This window comes from Lepidochelys olivacea (assembly GCF_965140295.1).
Source record: "Lepidochelys olivacea isolate rLepOli2 genome assembly, chromosome: 2".
Classification (NCBI taxonomy): Eukaryota; Metazoa; Chordata; order Testudines; family Cheloniidae; genus Lepidochelys; species Lepidochelys olivacea.
The window spans coordinates 45,166,910-45,183,125 of record NC_140412.1 but is presented as its reverse complement, the minus strand read 5'-3'; the positions used below and the strand labels follow the sequence as shown (position 1 = coordinate 45,183,125).

The 16,216-nt window shown below is 44.5% G+C and overlaps 1 protein-coding gene across 1 annotated transcript in view; it reads right to left on the bottom strand.

Moving 5' to 3' along the window:
* TRIQK (triple QxxK/R motif containing) overlaps positions 1-16,216 on the bottom strand; it is an 81,734-nt gene that overhangs the window by 18,535 nt on the left and 46,983 nt on the right. Inside the window, exon 3 of the mRNA XM_084619111.1 lies at positions 8,073-8,158. Within this exon, the coding sequence (XP_084475237.1) occupies positions 8,073-8,158 (86 nt within the window). The remainder of the gene's footprint in view (positions 1-8,072; positions 8,159-16,216) is intronic.

Genomic DNA, 16,216 nt, shown 5'->3' with positions numbered 1-16,216 from the left:
CACTATCACATGGTATGCAGGTGGAACTGAGGACAGATTAAAGATACCACATGGCATGTTTGTGGGGTCTTTCGCCTTCCTGTGTGTTTCACTACAGTCAAATGGCGATAATGCTCGTGTTATGACATTTTTTGAGTGTGGAGGTGCTGACAGGATAGGGAGAGAAAACAGACGTTTTCACAATATTTTGAAATTATTATTCCACGTAGTTTATAGTAACTTTAAGCATATGAAAGGAGACTAGTGTGTGTGTCTCTTCTCACCCTCTCCTTAGCTCACCGTCTCCCATAGCATACACCCCTTCCAGAGCATATAGCTGCCCCGCCGGCATTTGCAGATCTCCCTCCCCTGCCCATCTCTGTATCTGCAGCTACAGCTGACTGTTAGCAAGCTCAGAGGAGGACATTCAGGGCGTCTTCACTACTGCGCTACATGGGTGCCAATGTGCTACGTCGACAAGAGAGCACTCTTCTGTTGGCGTAATTACTCCACCAAAAGGAGAGGCAGAAACTAGCATCTCCAGCTAACATAGTATGGTGTAGACACCGCTTTAAGTTGAGATAACTTACATTACTTAGAAGGGTGGTTTGTTCACACCCCTGAGTGACGTAAGTTACATCAACTTAAGGGGTAGTGTAGACAAGCCCTCAGAGAGGTGTGAAGTGGCCCGTTCATTTCAATGAGATCTCCCCAATGAATGAGAACACACCATGAAGATGAATGCAGCCTGAAAAGGGCTCTGAGAGGGAAGAGCTGCTCTGTTCATCTCAATGGGTGTTTTCATTTCATCGCATCTGTGGGTTTGTACCATGCACTAAGCAATCCTGTTCTCTGCTCCTCATCCTGGTCTCAGCATTGTCTTTGGTGCATGCTCTGGTCATGCCGCTTCTCAGCTCCCAACTATGATCTTAGTGCTGTGTACTGTACCATGCACCAAACATTCCTCTCCTCATCCCAGTCTCTGTATTGTATGCCTGTTCCATGCACTGAACATACTTGTTGTCAGTTCCCAAATATGATCTACCACAAAAGAAGAGCAACAAAAATTATTAAGGTTATGGAACATGGAGAGAGATTGAAAAGACAAGGACTTTGCAGCTAGGAAAGGAGACGACAAGTGGGGGGTACAATAGAGGTCTATAAAATCATGAATGGTGTGGAGAAAGTGAATAAGGAAGTGTTATTTACTCCTTCATATAACACAAGAACTAGGGTCACCAATGAAATAATAGGCACCAGGTTTAAAATGAACAAAAGGAAGTACTTCTTCACACAACACACAGTCAACCAGTGAAACTTGTTGCCAGAGGATATTGTGAAGGCCAAAACTAAAACCTGGTTAAAAAAAAAATACGTAAGTTCATGGAGGATAGGTCCATCAGTGGCTATTAGCCAAGATGGTCAGGGATGCCAACTCATGCTCTGGGTTTCCCTAGCCTCTGACTGCCAGACTCTAGGAGTTTGTTACAGGGGATGGATTACTTGATGATTACCTGTTCTGTTCATTCCCTCTGAAGCCCATTCCACTCCTCACCCAGTCTCTACATCAGAGGTGGGCAAACTACAGCCCGCAGGCCACATCCGGCACGTGGGACTGTCCTGCCCGGCCCCTGAGCTCCCGGCCAGGGAGGCTGTCCTCCGCCCCGCCACCCCCCCGCAGCCTCAGCATGCCGCCAGCGCTCTGGCTCATCGCTCCTGCCGGGCAGGGAGGCAGCGTGGCTTCAAGCTCCTGCCACTCTGAGTGACGTGGTAAGGGGGTGGGGAGGGGTTGAATAAGGGGCAAGGGATCCTGGGGGCCAGTCAGGGGATGGGGGCAGTTGGATGGGGCAGAGTTTCGGGGGGGGGGAGCGGTCAGGGGACGGGGAGCAGGGAGATTGGATAAGGGGTGGGGTCCCAGGGGGCGGTTAGGGGCGCAGGTGTGGATAGGGGTCAGGGAGGGTTGGATATGTGTGGGAGTCCCGGGGGCGCCTGTCAAGGGATGGGGGTGTGGATAGGGGTCGGGCAGTCAGGGGACTGGGAGCAGGGGGGTTGGATAGGGGGTGGGGCCCCGGGGGGTTGGGGCGGGAATCCCAGGAGGGGGCGGTCAGGGACGGGAATCCCAGGAGGGGGCGGTCAGGGACGGGAATCCCAGGAGGGGGCGGTCAGGGACGGGAATCCCAGGAGGGGGCGGTCAGGGACAAGGAGTGGGGGGGCGTGTTGGATGGGTCGGGGATTCTGAGGGGGGCAATCAGGGGGCAGATAGGGAGCGGGGTCCAAGCTGTTTGGGGAGGCACAGCCTTCCCTACCTGGCCCTCCATAGTTTCGCAACCCCGATGTGGCCCTCGGGCCAAAAAGTTTGCCCACTCCTGCTCTACATTGTATGCCCGTGTCATGCACTGAACATTCTTGTTCCCCTCCTACTCTCAGCACTAGGGGGGGCATATTTTGAAAGAAGGACAAAAATAGTGGTGGGCGCAAGAGGGAATATTCACAGGAGGAGAGCTGAAGTGCTCCCCAAATCCCTCACTGCATGCTCTGATCGCCCTTCTCTCCTCCCCACACTCTCCTGCACTGCTCTGACCTCCCTCTTTCCCAAGTAGCAGCAGCAGCCAGTGGAGAGGGAGCCTTGAACCCCTTCCCCACTGCTGGAGTAAGCATGGGAAAGAATGGGACTTCTGGGTTTCTTCCCCTGATTGGGGGACAGTGGAGGGAAGGGAAGCCTCTGAGCAACCTCCATTTCCCTTCCCTGTCAAGTCTAGCACTGTTGCCCAACTTACCCTTCCCCATGGTTCTGTTCTGTCAGCACTTCTGAGAAGCCAGAGAGCAAAGGTCCCTTTGAGGATGCACCTTTATTCACTGGGGGATCACAGAAAAACTACATATTTGGAAATCAAGTGCAGCATCAAAACTCTAGTCACTGAACTGGGTTTTCAAAAAAACACAGTATTTGGATGATTCTTTACACTAATAAGGGCCATTGTCTAAGGGTGTGAGGCACAGCTCTAAGTTGGCAAAGGGCCAGAGCTCCATCCTGCATCCTTCCAGTCTCCGTATCCCCTGCACTGCCCCATGCTCCCACATTTGCCTTCACTGTTCTGACACCCTATATCCCCTGGCTCTGCACCAAAAAAAGTATGAGAAGCTGTAAATATTACGAGCAGTTGATGTTGGGGGGCAGGAAGGCTCTGTATCAGGAACCCTTGACCAAACAACTCAGCATCTTGCTTTCCTTTTGATCCTACTTATTTCCATTCTATGGAAGCAGATGAAGATTATGAATCATGAGTACATTATCCTAACCACTTGTGTTCTTTCATCTTCTCTTTATTTAATACCAATTTCCTTGATAATATTTGAAAAGTAAAATCAGTCTGAATGTGAATGTGAATTTTAGAGCATATCTCATTAAAATATTACTCTTAAACTAGAAATGTTGGTTTCAGGGCAAAACTTTCCTGAAGAATGCAGTCAGAGATCAAGGACAAACACATAACACATTCTCTAAAAGCCGCTAATGGTAGGGCTCAAATTCACATTGCATGGGTGCAGCTTAGGTTCAGTCACCACAGCATGTAACCCAGTTACTCTGACAACAGGCTGCCTACCAACCTTCTGGCTTCAACAGAGCCCTAGCCTTGCTGCAGATGTGCATTTCACTCTTTTGGGTACATCAGTTTGGCATGCACTGAACTGTAGTTACAAACTTTACTCTTAAAAAGAAAAGGAGGACTTGTGGCACCTTAGAGACTAACCAATTTATTAGAGCATAAGCTTTCGTGAGCTACAGCTCACTTCCTCAGATGCATATCGTGGAGACTGCAGCAGGCTTTATATATACACAGAGAATATGAAACAATACCTATTCCCACCCCACTGTCCTGCTGGTAATAGCTTATCTAAAGTGATTTCCAGCACAAATCCAGGTTTTCTCACCCTCCACCCCCCCACACAAATTCACTCTCCTGCTGGTGATAGCCCATCCAAAGTGACAACTCTTTACACAATGTGCATGACAATCAAGCTGGGCTATTTCCTGCATAAATCCAGGTTCTCACATCCCCCCACCCCCATACACACACAAACTCACTCTCCTGCTGGAAATAGCTCATCCAAACTGACCACTCTTCAAGTTAAAATCCAAGTTAAACCAGAACATCTGGGGGGGGGGGTAGGAAAAAACAAGAGGAAACAGGCTACCTTGCATAATGACTTAGCCACTCCCAGTCTCTATTTAAGCCTAAATTAATAGTATCCAATTTGCAAATGAATTCCAATTCAGCAGTTTCTCGCTGGAGTCTGGAGTCTCGCTTCCTCAGCTCTCGTCCCCTAAAGCCCCTACTCTACTTGCGCTATATTGATGACATCTTCATCATCTGGACCCATGGAAAAGAAGCCCTTGAGGAATTCCACCATGATTTCAACAATTTCCATCCCACCACCAACCTCAGCCTGGTCCAGTCCACACAAGAGATCCACTTCCTGGACACTACAGTGCTAATAAACAATGGTCACATAAACACCACCCTATACCGGAAACCTACTGACCGCTATTCCTACCTGCATGCCTCCAGCTTTCACCCTGACCACACCACACGATCCATCGTCTACAGCCAAGCTCTGCGATACAACCGCATTTGCTCCAACCCCTCAGACAGAGACAAACACCTACAAGATCTCTGTCAAGCTTTCTTACAACTACAATACCCACCTGCAGAAGTAAAGAAACAGATTGATAGAGCCAGAAGAGTTCCCAGAAGTTACCTACTACAGGACAGGCCTAACAAAGAAAATAACAGAACGCCACTAGCCGTCACCTTCAGCCCCCAACTAAAACCCCTCCAACGCATTATTAAGGATCTACAACCTATCCTAAAGGATGACCCAACACTCTCACAAATCTTGGGAGACAGGCCAGTCCTTGCCTACAGACAGCCCCGCAACCTGAAGCAAATACTCACCAACAACCACATACCACACAACAGAACCACTAACCCAGGAACTTATCCTTGCAACAAAGCCCGTTGCCAACTGTGCCCACATATCTATTCAGGGGACACCATCACAGGGCCTAAGAACATCAGCCACACTATCAGAGGCTCGTTCACCTGCACATCCACCAATGTGATATATGCCATCATGTGCCAGCAATGCCCCTCTGCCATGTACATTGGTCAAACTGGACAGTCTCTACGTAAAAGAATAAATGGACACAAATCAGATGTCAAGAATTGTAACATTCATAAACCAGTCGGAGAACACTTCAATCTCTCTGGTCACGCGATCACAGACATGAAGGTCGCTATCTTAAAACAAAAAAACTTCAAATCCAGACTCCAGCGAGAAACTGCTGAATTGGAATTCATTTGCAAATTGGATACTATTAATTTAGGCTTAAATAGAGACTGGGAGTGGCTAAGTCATTATGCAAGGTAGCCTGTTTCCTCTTGTTTTTTCCTACCCCCCCCCCCAGATGTTCTGGTTTAACTTGGATTTTAACTTGAAGAGTGGTCAGTTTGGATGAGCTATTTCCAGCAGGAGAGTGAGTTTGTGTGTGTATGGGGGTGGGCGGACGTGAGAACCTGGATTTATGCAGGAAATAGCCCAGCTTGATTGTCATGCACATTGTGTAAAGAGTTGTCACTTTGGATGGGCTATCACCAGCAGGAGAGTGAATTTGTGTGGGGGGGTGGAGGGTGAGAAAACCTGGATTTGTGCTGGAAATCACTTTAGATAAGCTATTACCAGCAGGACAGTGGGGTGGGAATAGGTATTGTTTCATATTCTCTGTGTATATATAAAGCCTGCTGCAGTCTCCACGATATGCATCTGAGGAAGTGAGCTGTAGCTCACGAAAGCTTATGCTCTAATAAATTGGTTAGTCTCTAAGGTGCCACAAGTCCTCCTTTTCTTTTTGCGAATACAGACTAACACGGCTGCTACTCTGAAACTTTACTCTTAATAACTTTTTCAATCTTGCTTCCCCAGAGGGGCAGTGGGTCCCATGCATTAGCTAAAATAAATCCTCAGTGACTGAGATCAGTTTGCGGAGGACCAGAGCCAGAGTCTGAACCCCGGGTGAGAAAAGAGTTAGATGAACCAGGTGATGGGGGTGGGGAGACCTCTTGCTAAAATGACCACAAACTTAGACCACTAATACTACCCCCAGCACCCTCATAAGGTACAGCAAATTTAAAGACAATCTAACTAAGCATGCAGATTTTGAGAACTTACAATAGTCATCCCTTAAACAGCAACACTCAACTTTATGTTTAGCAGAGCTAACGCTCTGCTAGACTACAATATGTTAAGGGAGAAACATGTTGCGACATAAAATTCTCTCTTATTTTCCTCAGTCACTAACATTTATACTTAAGATTCTATGTATCTTTATTCTTCTCAGTTTTGTGTACTTTTCAAGTAAGAATTATGCAATACAAGGAAATAGTGAGTGATCTAGTTTCTGAGAACACAGGAACAAAATATCCTCACTTGTAAAAGACATTTAGCAAAATCTCCAAAAACACTAATTGAGAGGGATTTTTTTTTAAATTAACTGGGAGCTGAATGGACAATAAAAATGACCAGGTGGAACATCACTTTGAGAAGGTCATATCACAGAATTAAAAAAATAAGAGTAAAATGCAGTAGGGCTATGTCTACACTACAGCCTATGTTGGCAAAATGTATGTCGCTCAGGGGTGTGAATATTCCACCCCCTGAGCGACATAAATTGCACCGACATAAGCGTTTGTGTGCAGAGCACTATGTCAGCGGAAGAAACTCTCCCAATGACATCACTTATACTGCTCGCGGAGGTGGGGTGTTTTTTAATGCCAATGGGAGAGGTCTTTCCCATTGGCATAGAGCGTCTTCACCAGATGTGATGCAGCTGTACTGGTAAAGTTGCTGCCCTGTATGTATAGATATACCCTAAGAAAGAAAGGAAAAAACACAGAACTCCAGAGGTTAGTAATCCATCTTTTAAACAAAAAAGGCAATCTACTTTTTCTCATTAAAAACTGACACACAGCACTAACTGAGGAGATTATGTTGTGAAAACATACTGCACCGCATGGCAGTACTTGATCGAGATCAGCAATCAGGAGCAAAAGGAAAGTACTGTTTCATGATTATAATAGCAAATTCTGGAAGACAACCAAATACATCATCTGGCAGCTCAACAGCTGTTACAGCTTGGTAGTAATACCTTGGCATTTGCTATAAACTATAACTTGAAAAAATTGATTTCTCATCTGCCAGAAACAAGAATATGTTCTCCTTTTAACATTTCTGAGTTTCTTTCGATAGAACAGTTAGATTTTTGAGCCATTTTTATTCTGCATGTTTCTCAGCATGGCTGCCAAGTTAATTTCATATTATTTTATTTTGATTCAAAAATAAATTTGGGGGATAAATATTGGATGCAACTTAAATAAACGACATGCTTAGCCAAATTCCATCATAATAGCATGGTGAATAGTACAGAATATTTGTCCTTCATGTTAATATTTATTGCCCTGACCATTTAGTCATAATTATACTTCACATTCACTTGAAAACAGGAAGTTTCCAAGCACTTTGAAATTCAGGACACTCCTTGCTGTTTTGTTGGTGGTGAAGGCAATCATTTTCCATGTTGGAGTCAAAGTGGATGGATGTAGCCACATAATATATTATACTTATTAATGATGAGACTATACCAATATTTGTTTTTAAACAACTCCTGGATATAACATACTAGAAGAAGGCAGGAATTCATGGCTATTTTGAACAACTATATAAAACCATTAAAGCATTTTTGTTTATACAGTACCTGTCTAAAAAATCCTGTTTCTAAACATATACTATTCCACTGGCACTGTTAAATAAAAGTATGCTTCATATCAAGAATGTGGAACATTTAAAGTCCTTTAGAGTTTCAGTTATTCCAGTTATTTGAAGGTTAAAAACAATCCCTCATAAATATTTTAGATTCTGGCATTCCACTTAGGTCTTGAAGTGTCAAACAATATCTCTCAAAAATCAATATTCACACAGTACATCTATGGGGAAAAGAAACTCAACATGGTGTAAGCTATCAAATAGATATCTACCTTTATGCCCAGTGCAGTTTTCTTGGCCTCTGCTTTTAATCTTGTTGCTCTTAACACTGGCCTGCTTTTCTTGTAATCTTGTTTTCCTAAGGTAGAAAAAAGAGTTAATGTAAATGATGCACTGAAGATAAGGTACATCTACAATAAATTGTAGCTTCAGTGGCAGATCTAAAATTTTTAAGAGTTCAGTGATAGAAAGAAAGAGTTGTGCCCCAAGAACAGGACCAATAGCAGGGTCAACAATGGTCTTTAAAACAAATAACAACCAGAAAACCAAAACAGTAGTTAACAAATCAACCTGGAGCCTGAGAGTCCAGTGAGCTACAAAATGCAAATTATGATACACCTCCAATGGTACGTTATTTACTAAAATGGCAACTGCAATGTTCAGTAGCCGTCAGACAGCATGTGTGTAGAAAACATCAACCTTCTGCAGGAGTCCCCCCGCACCCCACCAGTCTATTCAGCATCTATTCATATCCAGTGAAGAGATCCCCTTTGTGGCATACAGGGGATGCTCCCCTTGTACAAGTTCTCCTCCCCCAAACAGCCCCACATTAGGGATTAAATATTGTGAAGACCGTCTGTTCTTGAGCAAAAGTCATGCATAAAGGATGTGAATAATTATGACACATTTGATGCCAAAAGGAAAGGCACAGCACCAGAATGTATTGTCAGAGGAAAGCTAACAGAGTCTCTTAGGGGAAGGAAGGGAAAGAGAATTAGGGAATGAAAATTTGTATCCTAAACTCCAACAAATTCATCCAGTCAATGCATGATGAATGTCTTCCACCATTAGAGTACAGGGCCACTGGAGCTTTATATCGCAGGAGCTGCTGACCTCCTAAGATAGGCGGGCACCACAGAGCAGAGGAACAGTCATTTTCTAAAGCAATCAGAGAAACAACCCAAAGGTTACCTCATGAGAAGAGGGGAAACAGAACCAGCAGGGGTTTCTACCCTCCAAGTATTATAATAGCACTGTTTGCTATGCAATGGTTAAGGAGCTGTCAGAATTTCCATTATAAATTGCAGGAATTTATAACTCATAAAAATTCACTCCAGGGTGAAATTTGGCACAGAACTATCCCAGCTTGGAATATTTTTGAGCCAATTTTCAATAAAGTGATGCAGCTGTTCCAACTTACTTGTGAACAAACTATAGAAATTTATCCATTTGGGATTTTTAAGCACTAAAAATATCTTCAACTTAAAAAAAAAGATAATTGAAAAGTGCTCGCTCCAGTTTCAGCGCTCATGACTCAAATCCTCTGTCATTCCTTCCAAGGTAAACAAAGCAGAACAACCAACAGAATGACTTACATCCAAATATCTACTCTTCCAGTGATGCAACAGAATTTTAGATAATGAGAACTATGCAGCCTTGAAAGAGCACAGGGAACCAGAAGCTACTGGACGTCAACAACTGAAATCCCCCCACTTACTGATATTCCCTCCGAAGGGTAAACTGCAAAGGTGACCAACGTTGGTGTAAATATTTCATACAGGGTATGTACTCTCTTTGATTAAAGTTCATTTGTTAGGATCAAATCTACTGCTACAAGGAGAAAGTCTATTATTGCTTGTAGCAAGGTGGCCATTTACTGCATGCTCCATCCTGGACAGGGGTTGCTTTTCAGGAACGCTGTCCCTTTTGCCCCCTTCTTGCAGGCCACTTAAGAACTGCACACAGGCTTTCACATGAATACCACCACCACCTGCTTGGGGATAGTTTAACAACAAAAACAATCCTCAGGGTCCCAAAATAAAGTCCATCACCACGCAACAGTCCATAATGATTTCTGGTGTCGTCTCTCACAGCCAGAGCTCTTCTTCTGTCCCAATCTGTTCTCACAGCCCAACTCTTCCTGGCTGGAACTCAGTCTTTTGGCACTGGCCTCTAGACCCCCAAACTTCTAGGTCCAAACTCAGCCCAGGTTTTCCCTTAGGAGCCTCCTGCTCCAGTGGTCTCAGGGCATTCCCTACAAGGGCCCTTTACATTCCCTCCCAACTCTCTCTGCTTTCTTACACTTTCCCAAAGCACTGCAGCCTACACCTGTTCTTATAGGAAAATCATCCTGATCTTTCCCAGGTTTGGCTCATTCTGTAATCAGGAATTTCAGCCCACCAGCCCTTAAGGATTGTGCCACCCTGTCACATTACTCTTTCCATCAGTTTAAACCACTCTGGTACTACTTACTCCAGTAATGTGGTTATTGATGAGGCTGGACTGCAGTTACATAGAGAATGCTTCCAGATTTATATTAAAGTTGATATGAACAACTAAAATCATCTATATAACAAATATTTTAATGATGACTCTAAAGCAGTTAATTCTCCAAAACTATGTACCTGTCATTTAATTTACCACTCCTTGCTAAATACGACAGCCAAAAGACACCCTGCTTTGAGCAGGGGTTTGGACTAGATGACCTCCTGAGGTTGGACTAGATGACCCTGATATTTTATGATTCTATACTGGAGAAGAGTCTTGAGTCCACCAAGTGCAAAAGTTTTTAAAGGGCATCTCTTCATTTTTTTGCAATGAAAACTAGATTCTGCAATTGTACTAAAAAAACCTCTTTCTAAAGCCCTAGGAAAGACATCTGCACTATAGGACAGTAAAGAACTATGAAATGCAAAGTCCCTGGCCCATAAAACTGATAGTTATCACCTGTAACACATTGCACAGATAAATAATGTAGGTTCATTAGGTTCTTTGGGCCTAGAAATTCAACAGTTTGGAATATGCATTTGCACACTTCTAATTCCTTCCTGTTTCATCATGCTCATACTGCAAGCTCTCTCTGTACAAATATTAGTCATCATTAGTCTAAGCTGTTTCTTCTTCCCACCAAGTGACAGTCAAAGTCAGTTAAAATGGACTCATCAGACAAAGCCCCATTTGTCTCTTACCCAATATCTATTTGACAGACACTGAGTTCCTGAGAGAGCATAGGCAGAGAAGCAGCAGAGGATGTAGCTGGAAAACTTCCAGACTAAATCTGATCGTGACCTTGTGTATTGTTTAAGCAAAACCCTCTTCTCTTCCATCCCTTCTCCACTATCTTCCCTTAGAGTTGGAGAGTCCCTGGTCCAACACAGTTACCAGAAGACCAGGATATGTTACAGTAGTGAGCATAATAAAGAGAGGAGCTTCCTGGTCGGGAAGTTCTCCAGTTTCTGCTTTTAAGGCATGGCTCTTTCTCCCTCTGTCTCCAAACTACTTGTTGCAAAGTAAGTGCATCCCTCTCCTTAAAGAAATGGTAATGGGAAGAAAAGAGTAAAGAAAAAAAAAACACAAATGTGATCAGGAGCAGTTGGAGCAAATTTACAATGTAAGAACAGTGCATAACTAGACAGTCAGAAATCAAAGAACCCTGTAAGAGGGAAGGCTGGAAAAGCTGTGGCAAGCACCAAGTCAAAGCCGGCAACAACATCCAGCAAAAGAGGAAGAATGTAGGAAATGCCATAAAATGGGACATTTTGCAATAGCACACAGATCACTAAGAGTAATGGAAACAATCCACGAGGGAGTGTTATTGTAGGATTGAACAGGGAGACTTTGGCAAACCAGTAAAGTGCCTGAAACCACTATGGCTTATTACTAAAAGCAGCCAAGTCAGCAGGCTGTAAATTAGCCAAGTCAGCAGGCTTAGCTTAACCAAGGCAGGAGGGGAAGGGGTTTTTTGGGTGCCACAGAAAGGGCAGCTTGACCCTGCATCCTTCCTGATAAGAATTGTGTTGAAGTTGCTGATATATGCATCTTAGAAAAGTAGGATGTGCCCCAGGAATGTCTATTGGGGCCTCAAGGCTGCAAACTCTGGAAAAACCCACATCTGGTTAATCGATAATCAGAAGGAACCTCTTGCTTGACTATTGAAACTGCTTACTTAACAAGTTTTCTTTAAGGGACATGTCATTCTATTACTAATGTATAAATAAGGGGGAAAAGTTTGAGGTAGTTGGACTCTTTCTGGACTCTCCCTCTGGATACATCTTGCAGTCCCCACCTGCAGACGGAAGATTTGGCCACCGGAAGCCTACTGCTGTGCCACTCGAGAGCCACACTCAGCTTTGGTAATTATCAAGGGTTGGGGGTGTTTTACTAACCTGTTGTGGAGGTGCGTATAAGTGCTTGAGACTAAGTAAAGTTTAGCTTCAAATGAAAGCACTCGTGTGTTGTCCTGTTTGTGCCAGCCATCTGTCGGTCGGACGGCCGTGTCTCCCCTGATTTATTTCCTGACACCACCTCACACAGAATAAAAGTTACCAAGAGCTTTGGGTTGAAAGAACCCCGGGTAACAGGATGACAATTAATCCATATTTCTAGGGCCTATATTCTCAATAGAACATACTACACCTTGGTATACAAGTATAAATGTGAAGCATTGAAACCTTAAATTTAACACTGATCCTGGGGCAGCAGTCGCTGCCAAAAAGATATATAATCAGTCCTGGGATGGAGATCTGCAAAGACCAAATAATATTCTACATGGAGCTAGTACACTACCTTGGATGTTTGTGAATAGTTCTGTGGGAAACTGGAGAAAAGACGGAAAGGTCTTCAACAAATATATGTAATACAGGGACTAAAAACTAGGGTTGCTAGCAATATAAGGACTACAACTAATAGAGAAACTGGACAGAAATAATAGAAAAAAGCAAACTATACAGGAGATGTATCCACACATCTTCACTGAGTTAGGGAGCTATCCGGGGAGTACAAAATAAAATTAGTGCCATCAGCAACTACCTTTTGCTCTCGAAGTCCCATGCCACACCCCTATATCCTTGCTGGGCAAAGTCAAAGAATAATGAAAGAGAATGTATGACTTGGGGGTTATTTCCCAGATAAAGGAACCCACTGACTGAAAACCAATGACAAAATCCACATTTGTGTGGATCTTACAAAACTTAAGAAAAGAGTGTGTGCAGAGAAAGATATATGCTTCCTGCAGCTGACCAGACATTAGCTCTAGCAGTTGCCTGGACCTGTGAATGGCACAGTGTCTATCCATTCGGCTTGGATTTTAACACAGAAACAGACCACAAGCCTTTACTGGCATTATTGGGTGCAAAACCACTGGATGACCTACCTAGGATTCAAAGAGTTCAAATACGGCTTCTGTAATTTTCCTTCAACACTGAACACATATCTGAGACAGCACTCATAGCAGCAGACACTCCACCTAGAGCCCCAATTACACAGCCACCCAGAGATGAACTAAAGGTTTTAGTGAAGATGTCAAAGTTTACATTCTGGCAGCAATTTCAGCATCTGCCAGCCAACTTCAGCAATTAGAGATGAACAACTAAAGGACAAGACTTGCCAGAAACTTACTCAACTCTGCCAAAGAGGGTGGGGTTGAAGGAGTCAACTTTCAACAGATTTATTGCCATATTAGCAGGACCAAAATGACCTTCACATGGCCTACTTCTGAAAGGACAGCATGTTTTTATCCCGATAGTACCTCAGAAAGAGATGCTCTCCAAAATCCATAAGGGACACCAAGATGTAAAAAAGTATGGGGCATGAGCACAGCAATCCATATGGTGGCCCAGACTGAATAGGCAAATTCAGATCTTAGCAAAGGGCTGCGATGTATGTATCAAGGAAAAAACAAACAAAAACACCATTACTCACTATAAAGCTACCTGACAGACCTTGGCAGAGGGTAGTAACACATTTGTTTTTCTGGTAGGTACATATATTATTGTAGTCAATTTTTTCTCCAGTTACATTGACTTGGCTATACTCACACAAAACTCACAGGTTATCCAGAAACTAAAATTAATATTTGCAAGACATGTGGTTCCTGAAGTCTTCATATGTGGCAACAGGACTCAATTTACCACTGAACCATTCCTAGTATTAACACAGGATTTGGAACATATTATAAGTCCATGTTACCCTCAGAAGAGGGAGATGGAGAGAACAGTGCAGACTTAAGATTTCTCCAAAAATCACTGAACATATATATCAGTCAACACTACTTGTACCTGGACTATCTCCTGCAGCACTTCTGATGGGAAGATGACTAGGGACACATTTACCTGTAGCACTGATACATCTTAAACCTAAGTGACCTTATCTAAAGGAATTTAAAAAAACCGGGATTCTGAAATAAAAATTTGGCAATAACAACAACAAAAAACAGTTACTCACCTTCTCGTAACTGTTGTTCTTCAAGATATGTTGTTCATGTCCATTCCAATCAGGTATGTGCACGTGTGCATGCATGGCAGGTGGAAGATTTTCCCCCTAGCAGTATCCATCGGGTTGGTCCGAGGGTACCTTGGAGTGGCACCATCATGGCACTCAATATAGGGCCCTACCAACCCGCCACCCCCACAGTTCCTTCTTGCCAGCTACTCTGACAGAGGGGTAGGAGGGTAGGTATTGGAATGGACATGAACAACACATCTCGAAAACAACAGCTAAGAGAAGGTGAGTAACCGTTTTTCTTCTTCGAGTGCTTGTTCATGTCAATTCCAATCAGGTAACTCCCAAGCCTAAATTCAGGAGACGGGGTCGGAGCTGTCCACTGACTGGAGCACTGCTCTACCAAAGGCCTCATCGTCTCTGGCCTGCTGGGTAATCACATAATGCGCGGTGAAAGTATGTATGGAGGACCACATCACCACTCTGCATATTTCCTGGGTCAGGACTTGAGCCAGGAACGCTGCTGAAGAAGCTTGTGCCGTAGTGGAGTGCACTGTGAGCAGAGGGGCAGGCACCTCTGCTAGGTTATAGCATTCATGGATGCAGGACATGATTCACAAGAAAATTTGTTGGGAGGAGACTGGAATACCCTTCATCCTGTCTGCCACAGCCACAAACAGTTGTGACTTCCTAAACGGTTTCGTTCTTTCAATGTAAAAGGCTAGTGCTTTGCGGAAATCCAATGAGTGAAGCCTCTGCTCTCTGCCACTCAAGTGCAGCTTAGGATAGAACACTGGGAGGAAGATTTCTGGTTGATGTGAAACTGGGAGACAACTTCGGGAGAAAAGCTGGGTGTGGACTGAGCTGAACCTTGTCCTTATAGAACACGGTGTAAGGGGGCTCTGATGTTAGGGCCTCAACCTCTGGCTGAGGTTATCACTACCAGAAACGCCACTTTGTATGACAGGTACAGCGGGGAACACGTCACCAGCAGTTCAAAGGGCGGACCCATCAATTTGGAAAGGATCAGACTGAGGTCCCAGGACAGGGTTGGTTGCTGGATGTGTGGATATAGCCTATCGAGACCCTTCAGGAAACAGCTGACCATAGGGTTGGCAAACACCGACTGGCCCTCTGCGCCTGGATGGAAGGCAGAGAGGGCAGCCAAGTGAACTCTTATTGATAACATGGACAATCGCTGCTGCTTGAGATGGAGAAGGTAGTCCAATATAAGTGGGTTAGAGACGAGCATCTGGGACAAGTGATGCTGCGCCGACCAGAATCTCTTCCATTTGGCAAGGTAGGTAGCCCTGGTGGTGGGTTTCCTACTGCCAAGGAGGGTATGAGCAGGAGAGCTCCATGGGGTTCAGCCATGGAGCTTCCACACCATGAGGTGCAACAACTCGAGGTTCGGGTGCTGGAGACAGCTGTGATCCTGAGTTATTAAGTCTTGGAGGAGGAGCAAGGTAACTGGGGCTTCCATGGACATTTCCAGGAGAGATGTGTACCAGTGTTGGTGGGGCCAGGCTGGACCTATCAATATCACTGAAGCTCTTCCCTTGTATCTTGAGGAGCACCTTGTGCATGAGATGGATGGGCGGGAACGCGTAGAGAAGATGGCCTCCCCATGGGAGGAGGAACGCGTCTGTGATGGAGCCTGGGCAAAACTGTTGGTACTTCCTGTTGGGTTGCATGGCAAACAGGTTCATCTGGGGAAAGCACTACCGTTGGAAGATGGAGTTCACAACGTCTGGGTGCAGGGACCACTCGTGGCCGTGAAAAGACCTGTTGATATGGTTCGCCAACTCGTTCTGTACTCCCAGGAGATACGATACTTGCAGGTGTATCGAATGAGCTACACAAAAGTCCCACAGCATGATGGCTTCCTGGCACAGGGGAGAGCAGCGTGCACCCCCGTGTTTGTTGATATAGAACATTGCTGTGGTGTTGTCTGTCATGACTGATACACATCTCCCTC